This window comes from Drosophila yakuba, chromosome 2R, assembly GCF_016746365.2.
Source record: "Drosophila yakuba strain Tai18E2 chromosome 2R, Prin_Dyak_Tai18E2_2.1, whole genome shotgun sequence".
In the NCBI taxonomy this organism is placed as follows: domain Eukaryota; kingdom Metazoa; phylum Arthropoda; class Insecta; order Diptera; family Drosophilidae; genus Drosophila; species Drosophila yakuba.
In genome coordinates, this window is record NC_052528.2 from 13,565,665 (window position 1) to 13,583,294 (window position 17,630).

Sequence of the window (17,630 nt, forward strand, 5' to 3'; positions counted from 1 at the left end):
TAAATGTGATTACAATATTTTTTAATATTATAAAGTCGAGTGCATTCCTTTTAAGGTCCATTGTAATAACCAAATTATATGTACTTAATTAATCATTCATTGCATTTAATGATAAAACGCTGTAGTTCTTGGGGTTATGACATTTATTGAAGCACAAGCTTTTATTTTACCAACTAACTGCTTAAATATATTGATTATACGGGTGGGTGTCTATAAGTTCTTAGGGTTTTTTAACGGGCATCAAAGACAACAACTGGAAATAAAACGAAAGATTTCATCAACACAGTTTAAGAGCCACTGCAGTCTCCTGAGGGAGAATGTAAATATGAAGGATTACTTACGACGCTTGGTGCGTTTTTTGTACATGATACGATAGCCACATTCGCGACAACGAATCGGATCCCTGGGACGCATCTCGTTTTCATGATGACATTCTGCAAAATATTTAAAGAATAATTAAATTGCATTTCAAACAATTTTTGTTGCCATTCCAACAGCCATGTGCGCGAATTTAAAAATCGTTTGCGGTAGAAGTACAGTATCTGGTCCACTTACCTCCGCAAATATAGGTCATTGCCGTTTTGACATTATCCTTGGAGCTAGTTTCCGACATTTCTAGTCAATATTTTTTAAAATATAGCGTGTTTTCTGTAAAAATGTGTTTTGTTTTGCCGAAAAGCCTTTTAGAGTGACCGTTGTCGGGCAAACTATAAAATGATTGGTATTCGATAATACTATTTCCGCGGCTTAGTATATTTCAGTAACTTTGATAACCGCGCAACATTTGAATTCGCACAAGAATAGAATTCATATCAAATAAGTATTAGCAAACATTATAAAAAACCAGATTCGTAACGCAATACGATTTTTGTACACGATTTTTTTTTTGTGCTGGCCCTAGAGCTAGAATACCCTTGAAACTCACTACCGTGATCTGCTCACTTTGAGACACCCGAAAGTATGCAACAATTTATGTATATATATTTATATTAAACTAAACATCTTAGATTCATTTCTGATTATTTTTGCTGAGCCTTTAAGTTATGTTTATGTTTCATGGTCTTGTAATGCCTTTGCATACTTCCTACAATTGAGATTCCACACGTTTCGCAGAATTTAAGTTTGACCCGTTTTTTCAATTTGCTACTTGTTTTCGAGTTCTTAAAACCATGTGTACTTTCCCTGTTTGTGGAACTTGCTCCAAAATCCAGCTTTTTCTCGGTGGCTCTAGAAGTAGGAGAAAACCGCTGCTTGCGCTTAGTTTCTTTCGTGTTGTCATCAGATTTCCCAAGCTTAAGAACGTTATCCTTGTGACTTTGGGACTTGCAGTGCCTCAGGTAGTTTCCTTTCGATTTGATGGTAAGATTGCAAACTTCACACTTGATGGTGTGAATCAGAAGATGCACTGCTTTCCGGTGGGTTTGCATGGTGCCCTGGCTGTAGAAATTCGCTCCGCAGATTTCGCAGGTGAAGTTCCTCTTGTTCAAATGTGCTTTGTTCATGTGCTCATTAAGGAAGAACTTTCTCGTGAACTTCCTATTGCAGATTTCGCAGACGGGCGTGGCTCCCTTCCTGCGGCCGCCCTTCGGGGCTCCTCTCAACGGACGCATTTTATCCCGATATTTTTGCAAGGCCTTATTGCACTCCCTGGTGGTATGAGCTGAACAGCATAGACGGGCCGTTGGTAGTTTGCATATGAGACAGGGTTTCCTGCGCTCATGGATGCGCAGTACGTGAGCATCGAGGGCGGACTTCAGCTGGAATCTCCATGTGCAGTGAGTGCACTTGAATGGGCGATAGAGTAGCGTGCTGACTGTTCTCACCCGCTTCTGGTGCTTAAGCAGGAACTTGCGGGTGAGGAACGACCTGTTGCAGAAGGAGCAGTGAAAGGGGAAGTTTGTGTCCAGCTTCGCCCGTCTGTGCTTCACCATGTGCAGCTGGTGGCTGAAGGAGAAGCCGTAGTTCTGATCGCAGGTTGGACATTTGCTGAGGGTAGAGGTCGTTCGTTTTCGGATTGCCAGTTTCGATTCCTCCTTGAAGTACGACTGCAGGTCCTTGGCAACTGGCACCAATACACCCTCTACTCTGCCAGGTGACAACTCCAGTTCCTTTTGCTCCTGTGACTTCTGATCCTCCAGCAATCGTTTGTATCTTTTGTTTTCGTGGAGTTCCTGCGAGCTGGTTGACTTCCTGATTATGTGCGCGGTCAATGAGTGCTGCAGGTAGAATCGCCTGAAGCATATCTGGCAGTGAAAGTTGTCTGCGTAGCGATGAACCCTTTGGTGATCCTCCACGTCCTGCAGCTTTTTCCACGGCAGCTTCTCACATTTATTGCAATCGCAGCGTAGTCCTGGTAGGAATAAAGCAGCAATTTTGGGACGCAGAGCTCCATGGGCTTCTTGTCCAGTCAGTTGGCTAACTGCTCGTCTGTAGCCGGTGCTCACTGTATCCAGAATGGCAGCTAGCTTTTCCAATTGGACGTTTCGGTTTTCGTCTTCAAAGGCATTGATTATAACTCGAAAATCTTCTTGTAAATCAGCCTTAAAATACGCATTGGTCCAGAAATTATCCCGCAATTGTGCTGTTCGCAGTAAAACGAGCACATCAGAGCTGCGGAAACGCATAATTTTCTGTACGTCTTCGCATAACTGGTTGGAGAAATCAGGTCCAAATATGGTGTCTCCTTCGCCATTGAATGCCACGTACTTCTCCCTAAATCCTCGACAGCACCTGCACTTGCAGCTGCAGCAGGCGGGGCATCCATCTGGCTGCTTGTCAATGCTGAGAACTGGCAAATCGGCGGTGAAGTTTTCGTAGGTAACTAGCAGTTTGCCAGGCCAAGACATTAGTTTACTTTTTTGTTTACAACATTTGAATCAACAAGTGGCTGTGTGACCAGTCATTGATGCCACAGAAATGCCTAATAAAACTACCAACTATTGAATGGACTTTGTGTCATCTCTGGCTTCTGGAGTTGCCGGACTGCTGCACTAAACAGCTGTTCGAATTTCGGCGGCATTTCATTTTTATTGCTAATTGTAATTTCTTAACCAAAACATGGTAAAAACTAAGGGAAACAAAAAGAAATTCGGTATGCATCCACGTAACGTGTTACGCACACAGCCCGACTATACAAAACTGGCTATCAAATACAAGGATTTTCGAGAGCAGTGCCAATTGGTAAGTTCAAACAAGTTGTATTGCCTTGAAAATACATTTAATAAACTTTTGTTTATTTAGGAGCTCAATGGCAAAGTTTCTGTGAACTTTCGCAACGAAAAGACGCTGCGTGAGCTGACCAAAATGCTGTTAAAGGAATACTACGATTTAGATGTGGATTTTGCACCCGGAAGCTTGGTACCCACTTTGGCACTCCGTTTGAATTACATTTTGTGGCTGGAGGATCTAATGGAACCTCTCAATTTGCAGGACATACGGGGTATAGACATCGGTAAGCTAGGTTTGAATATGTAATAGTGATGTACTAAGCAAGTCCTTTACAGGTTGCGGTTCCTCCTGCATTTATTCACTTCTGGGAGCCAAGAAAAATGGTTGGCACATGTTGGCTCTGGAATCGAAACTCCAAAACATAGAGTACGCCATCGAGAATGTAAAGAAAAATCACCTGGAAAGCCTTGTAGAAGTCTATGCCCAGCCAGACAAGACGAACATCTTTAAGAGCTATTTTGAGCAGGATCAGCAAAAGTTGCAGTATCAGTTTTGCCTGTGCAATCCACCTTTCTTCGACTCGAACTTACCAAATCCCTTTGGCGGCAATACCAGGAATCCAGAGCGACGACCAGCACCCAATAATGCCCGAACTGGAAGCCAGGAGGAACTCACCTGCGTGGGCGGCGAGGTACAGTTTGTGCAACGCATCATAGACGAGAGTCTGGAAAACAAGGAGCGCGTGCGGTGAGTCCATCTTCATTAGCTGCTGAGATTGAATTAACGTTCGTTTTCTTTTTGCGGCGCAGAATCTTCACCACGATGCTGGGCGTCAAGGCCAACGTTCCAAGAATACTGGACTACCTGCAGAAGCTGCAGGTGGCGAATGTCACCACCACAGAATTCCATCAAGGACACACCACTCGGTGGGCGGTGGCCTGGAGCTTCCACGCGGAGCCACTAAGGCAGGCAACATCATAAAATTAAGTTACCATTAGCTTTTGTAGAGTATCTTCCAGTTGGTTGGGGCTGTGCGGTTGTACATACTTTCCATTTTATAAGATTGGAATTTTATAGGCTGTAATATATATGTACGTTTTTAAGGAATTGTTAAATCTTTCAAATGAACTATGACCTTCACACTGGGCAGTCCGAAAAGCGACTCGATTACGAGGTACCTAGAAAGCTTTTGCCTTAAATGGAAATTTGCATGTCAACGCTCACTTTGCCACCCAGCTCCACGAACGGAAATTATCGTTTCGCTTTTATCATTGACCACAGCTGACCACACACTTCGACGGAAAAAGGCAAACGGAGTCAGAATGGCAACCGAAATGGAGGCAAACACGCTCACTAAGCACACCGACAATTCCACACCTTTGAGCCGGGGAATTCGGGCGCTTCGCTTGACCACCATGTGGGATAGCAAACAGCTCATTTTAATTGCTGCACGGGCACGTTTGTCGTGAGCCAATTATTCGACATAAAAATACCTTGCAGATAAGGCATATTTAAGCAGGAATCAAATTGTGGTGACGGCACTTAAGTTAGAAGTGTACAACACACCCATATTCTCTTGATCATTTAAACGCATTCATAAAAAGTATGCTCCACATTCCATTTGTTACCTTAGGTATATTCCAAGTCAGTAATTAAACTGAATTCCTTAAAGGGTATCCCCATTTTCAACCTCCTAAAGTTTCGCTTTGCCATTTGGGGCTTTTTCACTTTTCACGACTTGACTGTTGCTGCCCTTCGTTGGCCGACTTGTTTTTGTTGTCCTTTATGGCATTTCCACACGTTAAGGTGTAAAGAACAACGTAATTAAAATGCAAGCAGTCGGTTTTTAAGCTCGCATAGATGGCTGCCTGGCAGCGTCATGTGTTTAGGTGCGGTCTAGTTGGTTTTCCGTTGTTTTCCCGTTCATGTTGTGGGTTTTGCAGTCGCCCACGCTTCGGAATTAGAAACAAGATTCGGTTGCGGGCAGCCCCTCTACTGATTTCAGCTGGGACGCCCCTTCAATTTACCGGCTATTATCTTAATTTTAGGCACCCAAGGCCCCGAGGTAAGCCGCAGAACTCGACACGTGTTTCTGGGCTCGTCCTGATGTGGTAATTGTTAATTAAAAACACCCTCAGGTCACGTAGAGTGTGTTCTAGGTGCCCCATTGAAGTCGTAAAAAAGCTCGTCACTGGGTTCGACTCTTTTATTGGCCATCGTTAAGTGGCTTAGAAAACAAGTTTATGTGGAACCATAACTCCATATTCAGTGCTTGTCTATGGAATTGGGTTTGAAATACATTTTTAATGCTACCTTTTGTAAGAAGATAAGTAATTGCTTTGTTTACTGCCGTATCATTATTAATTTAAAATACATTTTCTTTCTGTGAAAACCGCATAAAAGGGCACAAGGGTTGGACTTTTCCGAATTAACCCATTAAAGATGGCTATGCGGGTTATGCCATGACCACGTGGCTGTTTCCTGCCTGCGGGACCTGAAATCTTTGTCAACTTTTGCAAAATTTGTCCATCAATCAATTGTCCAAAAATCATCCATCAGGCATCCGGCAATCGGAGCGGAACGTTGGCTAACCGAAAACACAGGAAGTGCGGTGCCAAAAAGCAGGCAATGACCAGCGAAAAAAAAAATGGAGCTTAAATCGAAGCAAACAGGTCTTTAAGAGGCGCCTCCATGTGGGAACTGCGGCTGGGAGTTGGGCGCCAAATGGGGGCCTTTCGTGATGGCACGTAACGAGCTGCCAGACGGCGGCGTCTGTTGCAATTGGCAGCGGGCTGCTCCCATTGCATGCCCCAACTGCATGCCCCCACTGCATACACGGCTATTGTCGTGCCGCATATGCATGCAGATACATTCGCTTAATGCAATGAAAAGCAACCAAAAAGCTGGAAAAAAGGAACGAATCGAAGGGGGTGCCCACAGACAATGCAAATGCTGATATGCGTGTGAGATGGGTGCAGTGGCGTGCACAAGGGGGGTTGGGATTTCCTTGAAATAATAATTGAAAACCCTTTGACTGAAAAACTTATGGTTATGCATTGAAAGTATCTATTATTTCAACTGTATGGGAATAATTTAGTAGCTCATTAATAAATAGGATTGAATTGTTATAAATATCGAAAACATACCATTAATAAAGTTTACTAAATATATGAAGTATATAATTATATATGACATCATAGTCTATAAAACTAAGAACAAATAAAATCCATATTAAGGTATATAAAACTAAGAACAAATAAAATTCATATTAAGGCCATATATGTATTGTTAAAGGTAAACATCAAAAACCTTTACACATAATTAACCTACGAATTGTACCAAGAAGCCGCCTTTTAATACATGCTAATGAATTAATAAGAACGCAATTAAATTATATTTTTCCGAAAATGCCCAACCCCTACCAAACTCCCTTCTACGCCGCTGTGTGTGTGTGTGTGTGTGTGCGTGTGTGTGTCTGCGGTTGGAGTAAGTCTGTGTGGGTGCTTCAGTTTCTGTGGCGTGTGTGTCATTCATGTAACCTTTCAATAAACATGCCCGTGTGGGTGAGTGGGCGGTGGAGTTGTGGGTGGGTCTTTTCGACTGGGTAGGTAGGCGTGGCAGACGGTGCATGCAGCAGGGAGTCGTGTAATTGAACTGCTGCTACAAGTCCGGTTGAGTGTGCCGAGCGAACTCTTGAATGTGATTTTAAAGTCAACATCGAGCACTCCTGACATCCGAACTGTCATTTTTTGGTTTGCCGCTTGTCTGCCAGACAAACCGATTCGATGCGATCCGCCAGCCCCTCTTGGCCAACTACTGTCTGCTCATATTCCCGGCTAATATTGGCTTGGCATTTGGCCAAGAGCTGAGTTATCGGATATGAATGCTGCTAGCCATGCGATGGTTGTAGCTCCTTCAAAGCTCCTTTGTTGTCAAATTTCCATGCAAAGTAATATTTTTTTAAATAAAATGCAAAGTTTGAAATAATAAGATCTTTTTTCTTGCCATTATTTCAATAATAAGAACTCCTGTGCTAGCCTGATCATTAATAACACACAATTAATTAAATCCCACGTACGTTGGATATTCCATTTCACCGCCTTTCCAACGTTGCGTATGATTAATTGTCATCGTCAGGAGAACAACAGGGAATATATGCGGATATATCATTTCTGGCCTAATTCAATTACCGTTAGCGACTTTCTATGTTGCCACAAATCAACGAGGAAGATGGAAAAAGTGATGACAAAAGAAACGCTTTTCTCGCCGACATGACATCAGATAGTCAGTTATGGGAAATACGCGGGAGCAAGGACACGGTCAAGGTGAAAAGTCGAATAAATAATGAGACAGGCATGCGAATAAATTGTCTTGTAGGAAAACTGTGAGCTTGGCAAATAAAAACCAACAAAAGAGCGGAAATGGAGGAGTTAAGCCGCGCAAACGGAATACGGATAAATTACTCGGCGAGTTTCCGCTCTGCTCAAGTACTTATGAAAATCGGATTCTGTTTGCGAGAACCTTAAGCCCAATATCGCAGGAGCACATACGAAACTTCACTTTAAATTTATTTGCTCGCTGTCAGTTCTTCAAGTAGACCTGAAAATTGTTGCGCGCCGCTGAACTCCAGACTTGCAAAATGACGGCAAAAAGCATGCGAAGAACTTTCCATTTGCCAGAAGTCCCGAGAGGAAAGCCCAAAACATACCAAAAAAAAAAAAACAAGAGTAAAGCTATATTCGAGTGCCTCGACTATCAGATACCCATTACTACCAGTGGCATCTGAATGTCTAATGTTATTTAAATAGTATAGCTGAGATCTCAACTAGTGATCATGATCAAGTATATGTATACTTTAAAGGGTCCATCTGTTACATACTTCTCAACGCACCTAGCATGCCCTATCAGCCCACGAGTAATGGGTATAATAAATAAAATAAAATAGAAGCAAACTTAGGAGGCGGCAAATGATTTGCGAGGAGGCGCAGCAGAGAGCAAAGGGCAGCCACGCGGCGTATACGTATTTTTCTTATTTTCACTCACAAAGAACGAAAGGAGATGAAGAAAAATCGAAAAGCTAAACATTTTTATCTGAAAAACAAAGCTATTTATATCTTTTGGGCAACATAATGACCTAGGCATTTCTGCTGTCAAATGATGCGCAAAGTTCTGGGCCCAAGACTCTCGAGCCTAGAGACTCGCGTTGTCAGTCATTTTATCAGGACTTGAAAGGGTTTATGTGTCTCCGTCGTTTCTGTCCTCATGAAGTGGCAGTCAAGTGCCAAGGGACTTTGGAATTCTCGCCCTTGGATTTTCCCACCAACTTTGGGGCTCTTTCGTTTGTCCCGGCATTTTTGGGGTGTGCGAATTCACGCTTTTAAGGCTGTTTTTCCATCAGTGTTTTGGAGCCGCGACAAGTTCTGCTCCTTGTCCTGACCCATCCTGTTTTTGTTTGCCAGAGTGCAACGGCTGGAAGGGATGCGAGTCCCTCGCACTTAATTGCTAGCCTTTTTGGCATCCAACGTGCTCGAGAATTTACAAAACTTTAAAGGGAATTGTGGAAAACTTAAATCTGTGGTTTTGCAACTGCGATTTTGTGTTCCATTTGCTTCTGGCACGATTTTCAATCAATATTCATTTGTCACTGCTCTTTTGGGAGCTCTTATTAAATTTGAATCCCAATTCAGAAAGCCCTGGTGGAATTTATGTCCATTGAAACTCAATTAATTTGGCCAGTTTTTTTTTTTGTTTTATCATGGCTGGACCTCTTAATGGACATGTTAATTAAATAGCCTCGCTTTAATTCATAATTTTATTGTGTTTAAAACAGAGCTTTCTGTTATTGGTACATATTTACCCAGGCCTTTCAGCCTGTTTCTGCCCCATTTCGGCCTGTTTATTCTGCCCATTTGTGCCGCGTTTGCAATGTGAGTCTAATTTGCATATGCTCAGACATCTGTAATATAATAACATATGTACATACATATGTGGCATTCATTTTGTGGGCAGGCCAGGGAAGTTTTGATTAAAATTGCCCCAAGGCTTAAGTATCGCCCATTTTACGAGTATTCGTGGCTTGCACTTCAACTAGACTATGCGCACTTTATCTTTACTATTATGGTACTATCTCTAAGATAAAAGGTGGCCTACACTTGGACAAAACCTTACTGCTTTCCCAACTATCCATTTGAATAATCAAATTTAAATTGTTAAATTAGCGTAATTACATTTTAATTCGTGTACAAAACTTCCCAGATGAGCTCGGCAAATGAAGTGAAATTGTTGGAATGTGCAGAGAAATTTTCGGATACAATTACTGAGAAAAACACTGAACTAAACCATTTCATTTGTCTCACGCACACCACTGCAGAGTTTCCACTCACACTTAGGGACCCAAGGAGCCAACTCCCCAATTTAAATGCCAAGGCATAAAGAAAGTCAGATGACAGCTGAGCTGTAGGAGATGTAAAAGCTAGTTGATTTCATGAATTGCTATATGTATATACGCGAGGGAGCGGCCGGTACTCATTGATATTTTCATGGGCCAGGTTTTCAGCTTGAAAGTATTCCTTTTTATTTGCATTCATTTTGGCTGGCCTTTCATTCAGCTGTTTGCGCCCGGTTACACGCAATGTGTGTGTGTGTGTGAGAGAGTCCTTTGGCCTGCGCTGGTGTGAGTGTGGCCATTCCTTTCTCGATGATGATGCCATTGCCTTTGCCGCTCTTTGGATTCTGGTTGTGCTGCTACCACAACGCTTTCTGCGGCGCCTCTAAGCCACATTGTTCGCCTGGCTGTGTGCGTGCGTATCTGTGTATCTTTGTATCTGTGAGTCGGGAATTCGGCAGTCGGTTTGTTTATTTGCGAAAAAGTTTGCAGCCAGAGCTGGCTAACAACAACAGAGGCAGCTGCTGCTGCTGCTGTTACCGCCTGGCCTAGGCCACTCTCTTCTTGGGTCTCTTTTTTGGAGCCTTGTTAAACAGTGGTACGAGTAAACTATTATTTGTTTAAAATAAATATTCATACAAACACATTTTTTTACATTATTGTAATTTTATTCATTCATAAAATACTAATGCAAATTATTCATTTATTGTTATTAATTGACATATTCATATTCATTTCCATTCACATTGTAATTTTTCATAACATAATCAACCAATTCATTTCAATTGCTTATAATATATAAGTGAGCCATTTGTTTTAGCCCACTGTGAGTCCTGCGAGAGAGTGCGAGAGAGAATTCTCTCGCCTCCTATCTCTCCGCGAGGTCCTGGCTCTCTGTTTCCCTGGGCTTTGTGTGCCGTTGACTGCCGGCTGGCGCGTCGCTGCTTGTTGAGCTCGAAACTCCGGCTCCTGCAGGATATGGGGATATCGGGCATTCGGGGTCCGTGGCATCCGCAGTGAGGACGCGTCGCCGGCGCCGTTCAGTGTCAAAGTCAGTTGTGCCTGAGCTTGTGCCAGAGACAGTCAGTTTCGCTGCGAGTCTGCCATCCAGCTGGTTTCCGCTTCCGGTTCCGTGCGAGGTCTTTGGCTAGTGAATTGTGGTTGTGCACCTTTTTCTAACGACTTTTGTAAACACCCAAGTTTTTTGAACAACAACATCAAATTTAACAACGGCACAACGTATTTTTGTAAACGTTTAATGCGATAAAGGTTTCGGATCGTGAAAGTCAAAGTGCAAATTGGCCCAGAAACAACAAGTATCGTTTATAAACTAGTTTCCAGCTCGCAAAAGTGTTTGTGTGTGTGTGCTACTGTGTGTGTTGGTGTGCGAGTGTGTGTGTGCAATTGATTAAACAAAATAGGGGTAACCTAGGCCAACTGCAAGCGTAGAGACTCCATTGCCAAATCCTCGATCCAGTAAGATGGGCTGCAACACCAGCCAGGAGCTGAAGACGAAGGATGGCGCCGCCATCGATGCGGTCAGCAATGGCGAACCGGAGCCCAGTGCTCCTCCCCTGGAGGGCGAGTCCTCCAAGTCATCCGCCAGCAATCATACCAATCACGCCAAATCCAGTTCAATTATCTCCAATGGCGAGGTGAAGGCGGCCAACGGGGGCGGCCCAGCTGGCGGGGGGAGTGGCAGGTCGGAAGCAACAAATGGCATTGACCGTCCCTGCGACAAGGCGGCAATCACGGAGCTCAATGACGACGAGGAAGAAGGTAAGGCCCGCTCAATCTCTGATAGCCAATACATTCACATTAACGACTGTTCAACATTCGGTGTGCGTGTGTGTGTGTGGTTGCACTCAAAAAAATAATAGCATAGCAGAAAATTGTGCTGCTTTTCCTTACTTTTAGAATTGAGAGAAATTTATACAACTCAATTAATTTCTTTATTCTCTACTTTCTTATTTTCAAATTATAATTTTCATTGAACATTTTTATAATAATTTAAATAATAGACAGTAATATTTATTCAGTCTGAAAATGCAAGGGTATTTTTTTGTGTGTGTGTGGATGAATGGAAATCCTGTGTCCAGTATTGTTTACTGTATCAACACGCTGGGCGTACGTCGTTATCGGAGTTGCCTTTTCGCTCGCACTTTTCCATTTTCCCCTGTTTTCCGGGCTCCCCGCGGCCCTTTGCTTAATGGTGTCGCAAATATGAATTGTTTAAGTGTATACATATATATATGTATACGTAGAGAGATGTTTGCCAGGGGTATATACACTGCACTCCATTACACGCCACTACATCCGCAAGCGTTTTTATGCGCCCAATGGCAAATTTGTGTAACTTAACTTTGTTAAGTAGCCGCCTCGTTGTCCCACAGTTCCACAGTCGCCTTGGGCATTCTTTTCTCCCATTGCGCATTAACGTGGGATATGCTCCTGTTTATGGTATCTAATAAGCGTAGTCAGGAGTCACTTTTATGGCCAGCGATATGGGCCACGGCATAATATAAATTCCATAGCTTGCTTTTGGGGGCACAAGTTGAGTTTACGATACGTGATAATAGCGTTTACTTTGCTTCAGGGAAAAAACTTTAACGAAATACATAAAAAGGTGCTTAATTTGCTACAATATTTGCTTACAATTCATAAACTTACATTTTTCATACACTTATAAGGCGTCATTCATGATCTTTTTACGAAATAAAATTTAAGTTGGATTAATAACTAAAATTGTTGGGCCACGAAAATGACTTTAGAGGCTTCCATAATTCCCCAGCAATTTAATATACTTTCCTTCTGAAAATGCATACATTTCCAATTATTTTCAATTTACTAAGTTATTCATTTAAATTTTCACCACAATAACTTCTTACTCAGCGCAAATTTGGATGCAAAGTTTGGGGGCTAATTCCATTTGCAAACCTCAAAAACGGAGGAACTTTGTGCGGTTTATTTGCTCCTTTTTGAAATAATAAAAATGTGAAAAACCAACGAGGCGCACAGCGTTTCCAGAGACTGACTCATAAATTACCACAGCCAGCTTTCCCTTTTCCCTTGTGGCAGGTGCAGCAGCAGTAGTAGTGGCAGTAACTGTTTGTTTAGCCGTCGTTTTCCCCACGTTTTCCCGCCTTCCGCCCAATTTTCATTTCCCAGTTTCCCGCAGGGAGTGCTGATAAATTGTGTAGCGACACTTTATCAATGGCTGGTTGCAACGGAAAAGTTAGCCAGAAAATTTCGTTCCCTCTTAATGCCACAAATTATAATTATTGCTTAGCAATTTTCCCGCTGCCAACAGCTTCTAATTTGTTGGTTTATGTGTGCTGTTCACTTGGTTTTCCTCGTAACATTTGCTTTGAAATTAGCTCAGCTAATTGGGGCTTCTTGGAAACTCGGAAATATTCTGTATAATCCTTGAAAGTTTGTGGGTAGCAATGGAAATGAAATGAATTCTTCGCTTCTCCGAAATACTATTCAATATTCAATTTCATTTGGGCTGTTGTGGTTCATAAATATTCGCCAGCTGCCTTATCTTTTTACTTACCATAAAGTGGCTCACTATAAAGTTTAGGCCGCTCCGCTCCTCAAACTTTTTGATTTTCCTCTGCAGCAGCGTAAAAGAAAAGCGTCATAAAACATACAAATAAACTAACGAAAAGAAGCGAAAACCCAAATCAACCATAAAACTGCCGCCCGGTTACGCCATTTATTCCGCCACCCAAAACATTTTGTAAAACAAACACGTAGGCTGTATTTTAAATTTATTCCGCTTGCGAGTGAAACGAAATTAAAAACATAAATCCGTAAATGCTCAAGCAGAAACGGGGTACTTTTTTCGCGGTCTGTCAAGTAATTAAGAAATGGCGATGACGAGGTCCGCTTCGTTTTATTTCACTTCCCTTTGAGCTTGGACACGCCCAAAGCGGAATTACCTGCGAATTGCGAATGGGCCAGGAAGGACATAAATTGGCAATAAAGATGTCAACTCATGCAAAGTATAAGCCTAAGCCAACAAACACGAGAGGAAAGGCGACGGAACACACTAAGTCCTTGCTAAGCTCCTTTTCAGTTGCCTTGCTTAATGCGAAACGCAAATAAGTGCCACCCAGTGTTGCTTTATCCTGCCGAAGACAAGCAATTAAACTCTACACACACACTAACTGGCTGTAAGGAATTATCCCTGACATAGGATGCTCTATAGGGGATATTTTAGGCTTAAGTTCTAAAGTGGTTGTGACTTAATAGTCTAAATATAGCTAAATAGCTTAATATCATGATTTGTACTACAGTTTTGTTAAGTGAAGAAAATAGCTAAAAATAGTAAACAGTGGTAACTACTGCTTTTGTGTTATATGTTCACTTAAGTTAGATATGATTTATTGTTTTTTTATTATTTAATTTCAATGCTGTAACATTTATTTACACTGTCTTATAAAAAGTATTTATGTATGTTAAATCATATTCCATATATCCTGCATAAGAGTATGCAAATCCAATCTCTGACGCACAAAAGCATACATTAGCGGCAGATTAAAAAAAGTTTGGGTTCCTTAAAAGACATAAGGCAGAGACACTTACGTTTATTGCTCAAATTTGCATAATTTTAATTATATTTTCGACAATTCCTGAGGCGTGCTTCTTGTGGCTCGGCCTGAGCTTATTCCAGCTGGTTTATTATGCCGCAATGTCCTGCTAATGTTTAACTAATTGGGTGTACATATATCGCTCTACTCGCCACCGAGCAGTCAATTTGATTTATTGAGCAAATAGTTTTCTGTGGAACACGTACACGCATTTTGTTTACACTTGCCGCAAGATGGGTGCGGCAATATACCGATTCGTGGCCAAATGGCGGGCAAGTTGATGATGTGCGTGGCTGTTGGCGTTCTAATTAGCGCAATTCCTGTTCCTGGGAGTGTCCTTTTGATAACCTGATGGGCAGAGGGAGGAGAGCTGGGCGTTGGCGGTGCCGAGGGGTAGGGAAGAATTTAATTATGCAAACAGAGGAAATTTGAATAATAACAAATGAATACAAATTTGAATTTCCTAAGAACTTAAATAAATAATTGTAGTGATTCAAATAAACTGCGCTGTGTAATCTTTGAAAGTATTTACCATTCTGCTGTCAATTTCGGCCATTTTCATTAAATAAATATAGAACGTCCACAGCGATGCCATAAATATTTATATTTATCCACTTACTTTTATTGTTCAATCATTTTAAAGGCGTAAAAAAGGCACCTTTTCCGCCGCCAATTGACGTTGACAGCCCGAAAATCAATAACTATAAAATATTTTCACGCCAAGATACCGAAAGTCGTTAAATTTCAGTAGCCAAAAGCATTAAAATTCAAATTTAGCAGAACGTTCACAGTCCATTTGGTTTTCCTGGGCGCTTGGCAATTCAGCCGTACAAATAACACGTATCCGACGCGTTGGCCCAACGCATTAATTTCAATTTGGCATCGGGGAGAGCGGATTGTACAGGACACGGGTGTCCTGTCCCGACCTAAAAATACACTTTTGGCATTGGCCTTGCCCACAAATATGAATAATATGAGGAAGCTATGAGGAAGAATGGAAAGGGAGCGGCATATTTACACGAAAGAAATGCATAAAATTGGGCACTGGGGCGGCATTAAAGAGCCGGACAAATGCCAGAAATGCGTGCCCGAATGATATTTAATATCTGTGTCCGACTCCAGGATGGCCACAAACCGAAGACAGTCGGCGCCAAGCCAGCGAAAATTATGCATACCACAATGGGGCAGGGCCAAAAGGGGGATAGCACCATTAGGGCCCATTTCTATGGATGGTGATGTGTGTTTCTGTGTGTGGCGGGTCTAATGTCTGCGTGTTTGCCCTGTTAAAATGCTTTTTAAACAGGCGCGCAAAGCATTTCCTAAGCTCTGCAATTTGCGTCGCCTCACCAGCGGAAATGATAAATTGACATTTGCCGAGGCTTTCCGCCCGCTCACTGACTGGCATATCCGGTGTTCACCATCCACCATCCACCATCCGCCATTTCCATTGCCATTTCCATTACCATTGCCATTGCCATTCCCATCCAGCTTTTAGGTTCAGGTTGGGTCGTTATTATTGTCATTGTTCTGTTTTTATTGAAGCATTTCCGCACTGACTGTTGATGCTCCCTCTGGAATTCGACATTCCGCCACATTCTTGGGCACATTACGTTCCGCGAAAGGATTTCGCTTATTTCTAAATTCCTTTGGGAATCATTCTTTATGAGCTCTTAGAGACAGTCTCTACAAAGATTTGCTGCATAAAATCCACTTATCAATATAAGCTATATACTTACTGTAGATCATTAGGTAGTATATCGTGGTAGTAAAAGCATATTCTTTGTACATCTATCCGCTATTTTTCTTATTTGAATATACTGTTCAGGTCCTCCAGCTATTCCCAGTTTAAGAAAGACTAGACATTTGCTTGCTCCGACTTTGTGGACTAGCTTATGAATTTCTTATGCAGCAATTGATATGTCCACATTATTTATGATGCTTATCGTTGGAGCTCGACACATCTGCCCTCTTTTGTGCTGGCTTTTGTCACTTGACGCAAATGTATGCGCATATAATTTGTATTTGTGCTGATACACATTTCACGGATATCAGTGCTTGTGAATAATACAAATGCCGAAGAAGATTCAGCCTGTTAGCTGTGAATAATTGAAAACGATTATTTGATATCGTTTTGCCAATGTCAGGCTATATGGCCCGGAATAAAATGTTTAAAGCCAAATTTATGGTGCTCTCAATTTGCTTCAGTGCCTCTATGACTCATCAATTCTGGTAACAGATATTGTCATGATAATGTCTTATTTATTCGAGTGATTTCCCATTTCCTAATTAGGGCAAGGCTTCCGAAAATAGGCTTGTATTTCTTATTTATACAACTTTTCAAGACAACACCTAAAAATATCAAAATCTAGAGCACGCATAGCCCAATTTGGAGCCCAACAAATTGGAAAATATTTTTGTGACTGCTCCACTTCTCGATTTAGTTGTGTGTGTGTGTCCCAATCAAGAGCCCACTACATACGAGTAAAGGCTAATTGCACAAAGCCAATGCCAGACATTCCCTACCAGCCGCATTCCAACCGAAAACCCAACTGAAGCGGTAAAATGGCCCCGAGCAGCCAAACAGGCGACTAATGAAGTGCCATCCATTGTTATCCTCAAACACGATAATGGATATTGCGTACATACATATATATCCGGCTGTATAATGGCAAATTTAATTAAAAATTGTCTACTTGGTAGTTAACAAGCTGGCCCCGCTGGCTGGCTGGCTGGCTGGCTGTCTGGGTTCAATGCTGGGTGGGCGGGCAACGTTACGTATACGTCATATTTGAACGATATTGGCAGCTGAGCTGTTGCTTCCGCTTACCAAACAACAACAACAACAGCGATAACAACAGGGGCGCGGAAAATAAGCCAAAGCACTGGGCCACTTTCACGTTCTTTCCCCGCCAAGTTTCCCTGACAAACAAAGCGGAAATTGATTGTATTACCAGCAACCAGCTACGGCAATGGCAAGATACTCGTACGATTTGGGGCACCAAAGCAGCAAAGCATAAAGTAGCAATCGAGCATACAACCCCATACTACATGATTTCGACGCCAGCGACAATAAACGTGGCGCCGATATACCCCATCAGCTTAGGTTCCTCGTAGGCTCCAGTGGCATGGGCTCCATAGGTTGGCCATACTTTTGCACACTTGAATATTCACAAATTGATGAAAAATTCGATTGGCAACAAGGGTTGTAATCCCTTGGGATGAGCTTGATGAGCTGATAAGAGTCGCACAATTGCAGTTTGGCTTGAAGGCTTCGTGCATGTTTATCTAAAATCAGATTAATATTTTTAATATTATTTGTAATATTGCTGATTAACCATACTAAAATTATCCTAATTTTAATATAAATTATTTTAAGCAATCCTTAAAAATATGCTTCTAAAACTTTTAATATTACTAAACTCTTTTAATTTTCTTTGTTTTAAGGTTCTTTAATTTTCTTTCTTTTAAGGTAATATTCAATG

The 17,630-nt window shown here is 41.9% G+C and overlaps 4 protein-coding genes across 6 annotated transcripts in view; 2 read left to right on the top strand and 2 right to left on the bottom strand.

Moving 5' to 3' along the window:
• Positions 1 to 125: 125 nt before the first annotated feature.
• Positions 126 to 714, bottom strand: LOC6530484 (DNA-directed RNA polymerases I, II, and III subunit RPABC4). Its single transcript, XM_002091363.3, has 3 exons — positions 556 to 714; positions 342 to 434; positions 126 to 253 (listed from the first exon to the last, which is right to left on the bottom strand). The coding sequence occupies exons 1-3, from the start codon at positions 611 to 613 to the stop codon at positions 231 to 233; spliced, it is 174 nt and encodes a 57-aa protein (XP_002091399.1). The 5' UTR covers positions 614 to 714; the 3' UTR covers positions 126 to 230.
• Positions 715 to 969: 255 nt separating this feature from the next.
• LOC6530485 (zinc finger and BTB domain-containing protein 41) lies at positions 970 to 2,907 on the bottom strand. Its single transcript, XM_002091364.3, has one exon. It carries the CDS (start codon positions 2,844 to 2,846, stop codon positions 1,020 to 1,022), a length of 1,827 nt encoding a protein of 608 aa, XP_002091400.1. The 5' UTR covers positions 2,847 to 2,907; the 3' UTR covers positions 970 to 1,019.
• Positions 2,908 to 2,985: 78 nt separating this feature from the next.
• Positions 2,986 to 4,296, top strand: LOC6530486 (U6 small nuclear RNA (adenine-(43)-N(6))-methyltransferase). The gene is made up of 4 exons (XM_002091365.4): positions 2,986 to 3,180; positions 3,241 to 3,451; positions 3,504 to 3,915; positions 3,978 to 4,296. Exons 1-4 carry the CDS (start codon positions 3,058 to 3,060, stop codon positions 4,147 to 4,149), a joined length of 918 nt encoding a protein of 305 aa, XP_002091401.1. The 5' UTR covers positions 2,986 to 3,057; the 3' UTR covers positions 4,150 to 4,296.
• Positions 4,297 to 10,539: 6,243 nt separating this feature from the next.
• The window catches only part of LOC6530487 (cilia- and flagella-associated protein 91), a 36,055-nt gene continuing 28,964 nt past the window's right edge, over positions 10,540 to 17,630 (top strand). For 2 of the 3 annotated variants that reach the window (XR_006245161.1, XM_039373230.1), the window contains exon 1: positions 10,540 to 11,332. Coding sequence is in view for 2 of the 3 variants with exons in the window: in XM_039373230.1 (XP_039229164.1) it covers positions 11,035 to 11,332 (298 nt within the window). In the remaining variant the exon portion in view is untranslated. The remainder of the gene's footprint in view (positions 11,333 to 17,630) is intronic. The other variant, XM_002091366.4, reaches the window with a different exon arrangement.

Coding starts and splice junctions, on each gene's coding strand:
- LOC6530485 (XM_002091364.3), bottom strand. CDS start 2,846: ATGTCTTGGCCTGGCAAACTGCTAGTTACCTACGAAAACTTCACCGCC.
- LOC6530486 (XM_002091365.4), top strand. CDS start 3,058: ATGGTAAAAACTAAGGGAAACAAAAAGAAATTCGGTATGCATCCACGT. Junction 3,452..3,503: donor CATACGGGGTATAGACATCG/GTAAGCTAGGTT, acceptor AGTCCTTTACAG/GTTGCGGTTCCTCCTGCATT. Junction 3,916..3,977: donor GAAAACAAGGAGCGCGTGCG/GTGAGTCCATCT, acceptor TTTGCGGCGCAG/AATCTTCACCACGATGCTGG.
- LOC6530484 (XM_002091363.3), bottom strand. CDS start 613: ATGTCGGAAACTAGCTCCAAGGATAATGTCAAAACGGCAATGACCTAT. Junction 435..555: donor AATGACCTATATTTGCGGAG/GTAAGTGGACCA, acceptor AATATTTTGCAG/AATGTCATCATGAAAACGAG. Junction 254..341: donor CAAAAAACGCACCAAGCGTC/GTAAGTAATCCT, acceptor TTTTATTTCCAG/TTGTTGTCTTTGATGCCCGT.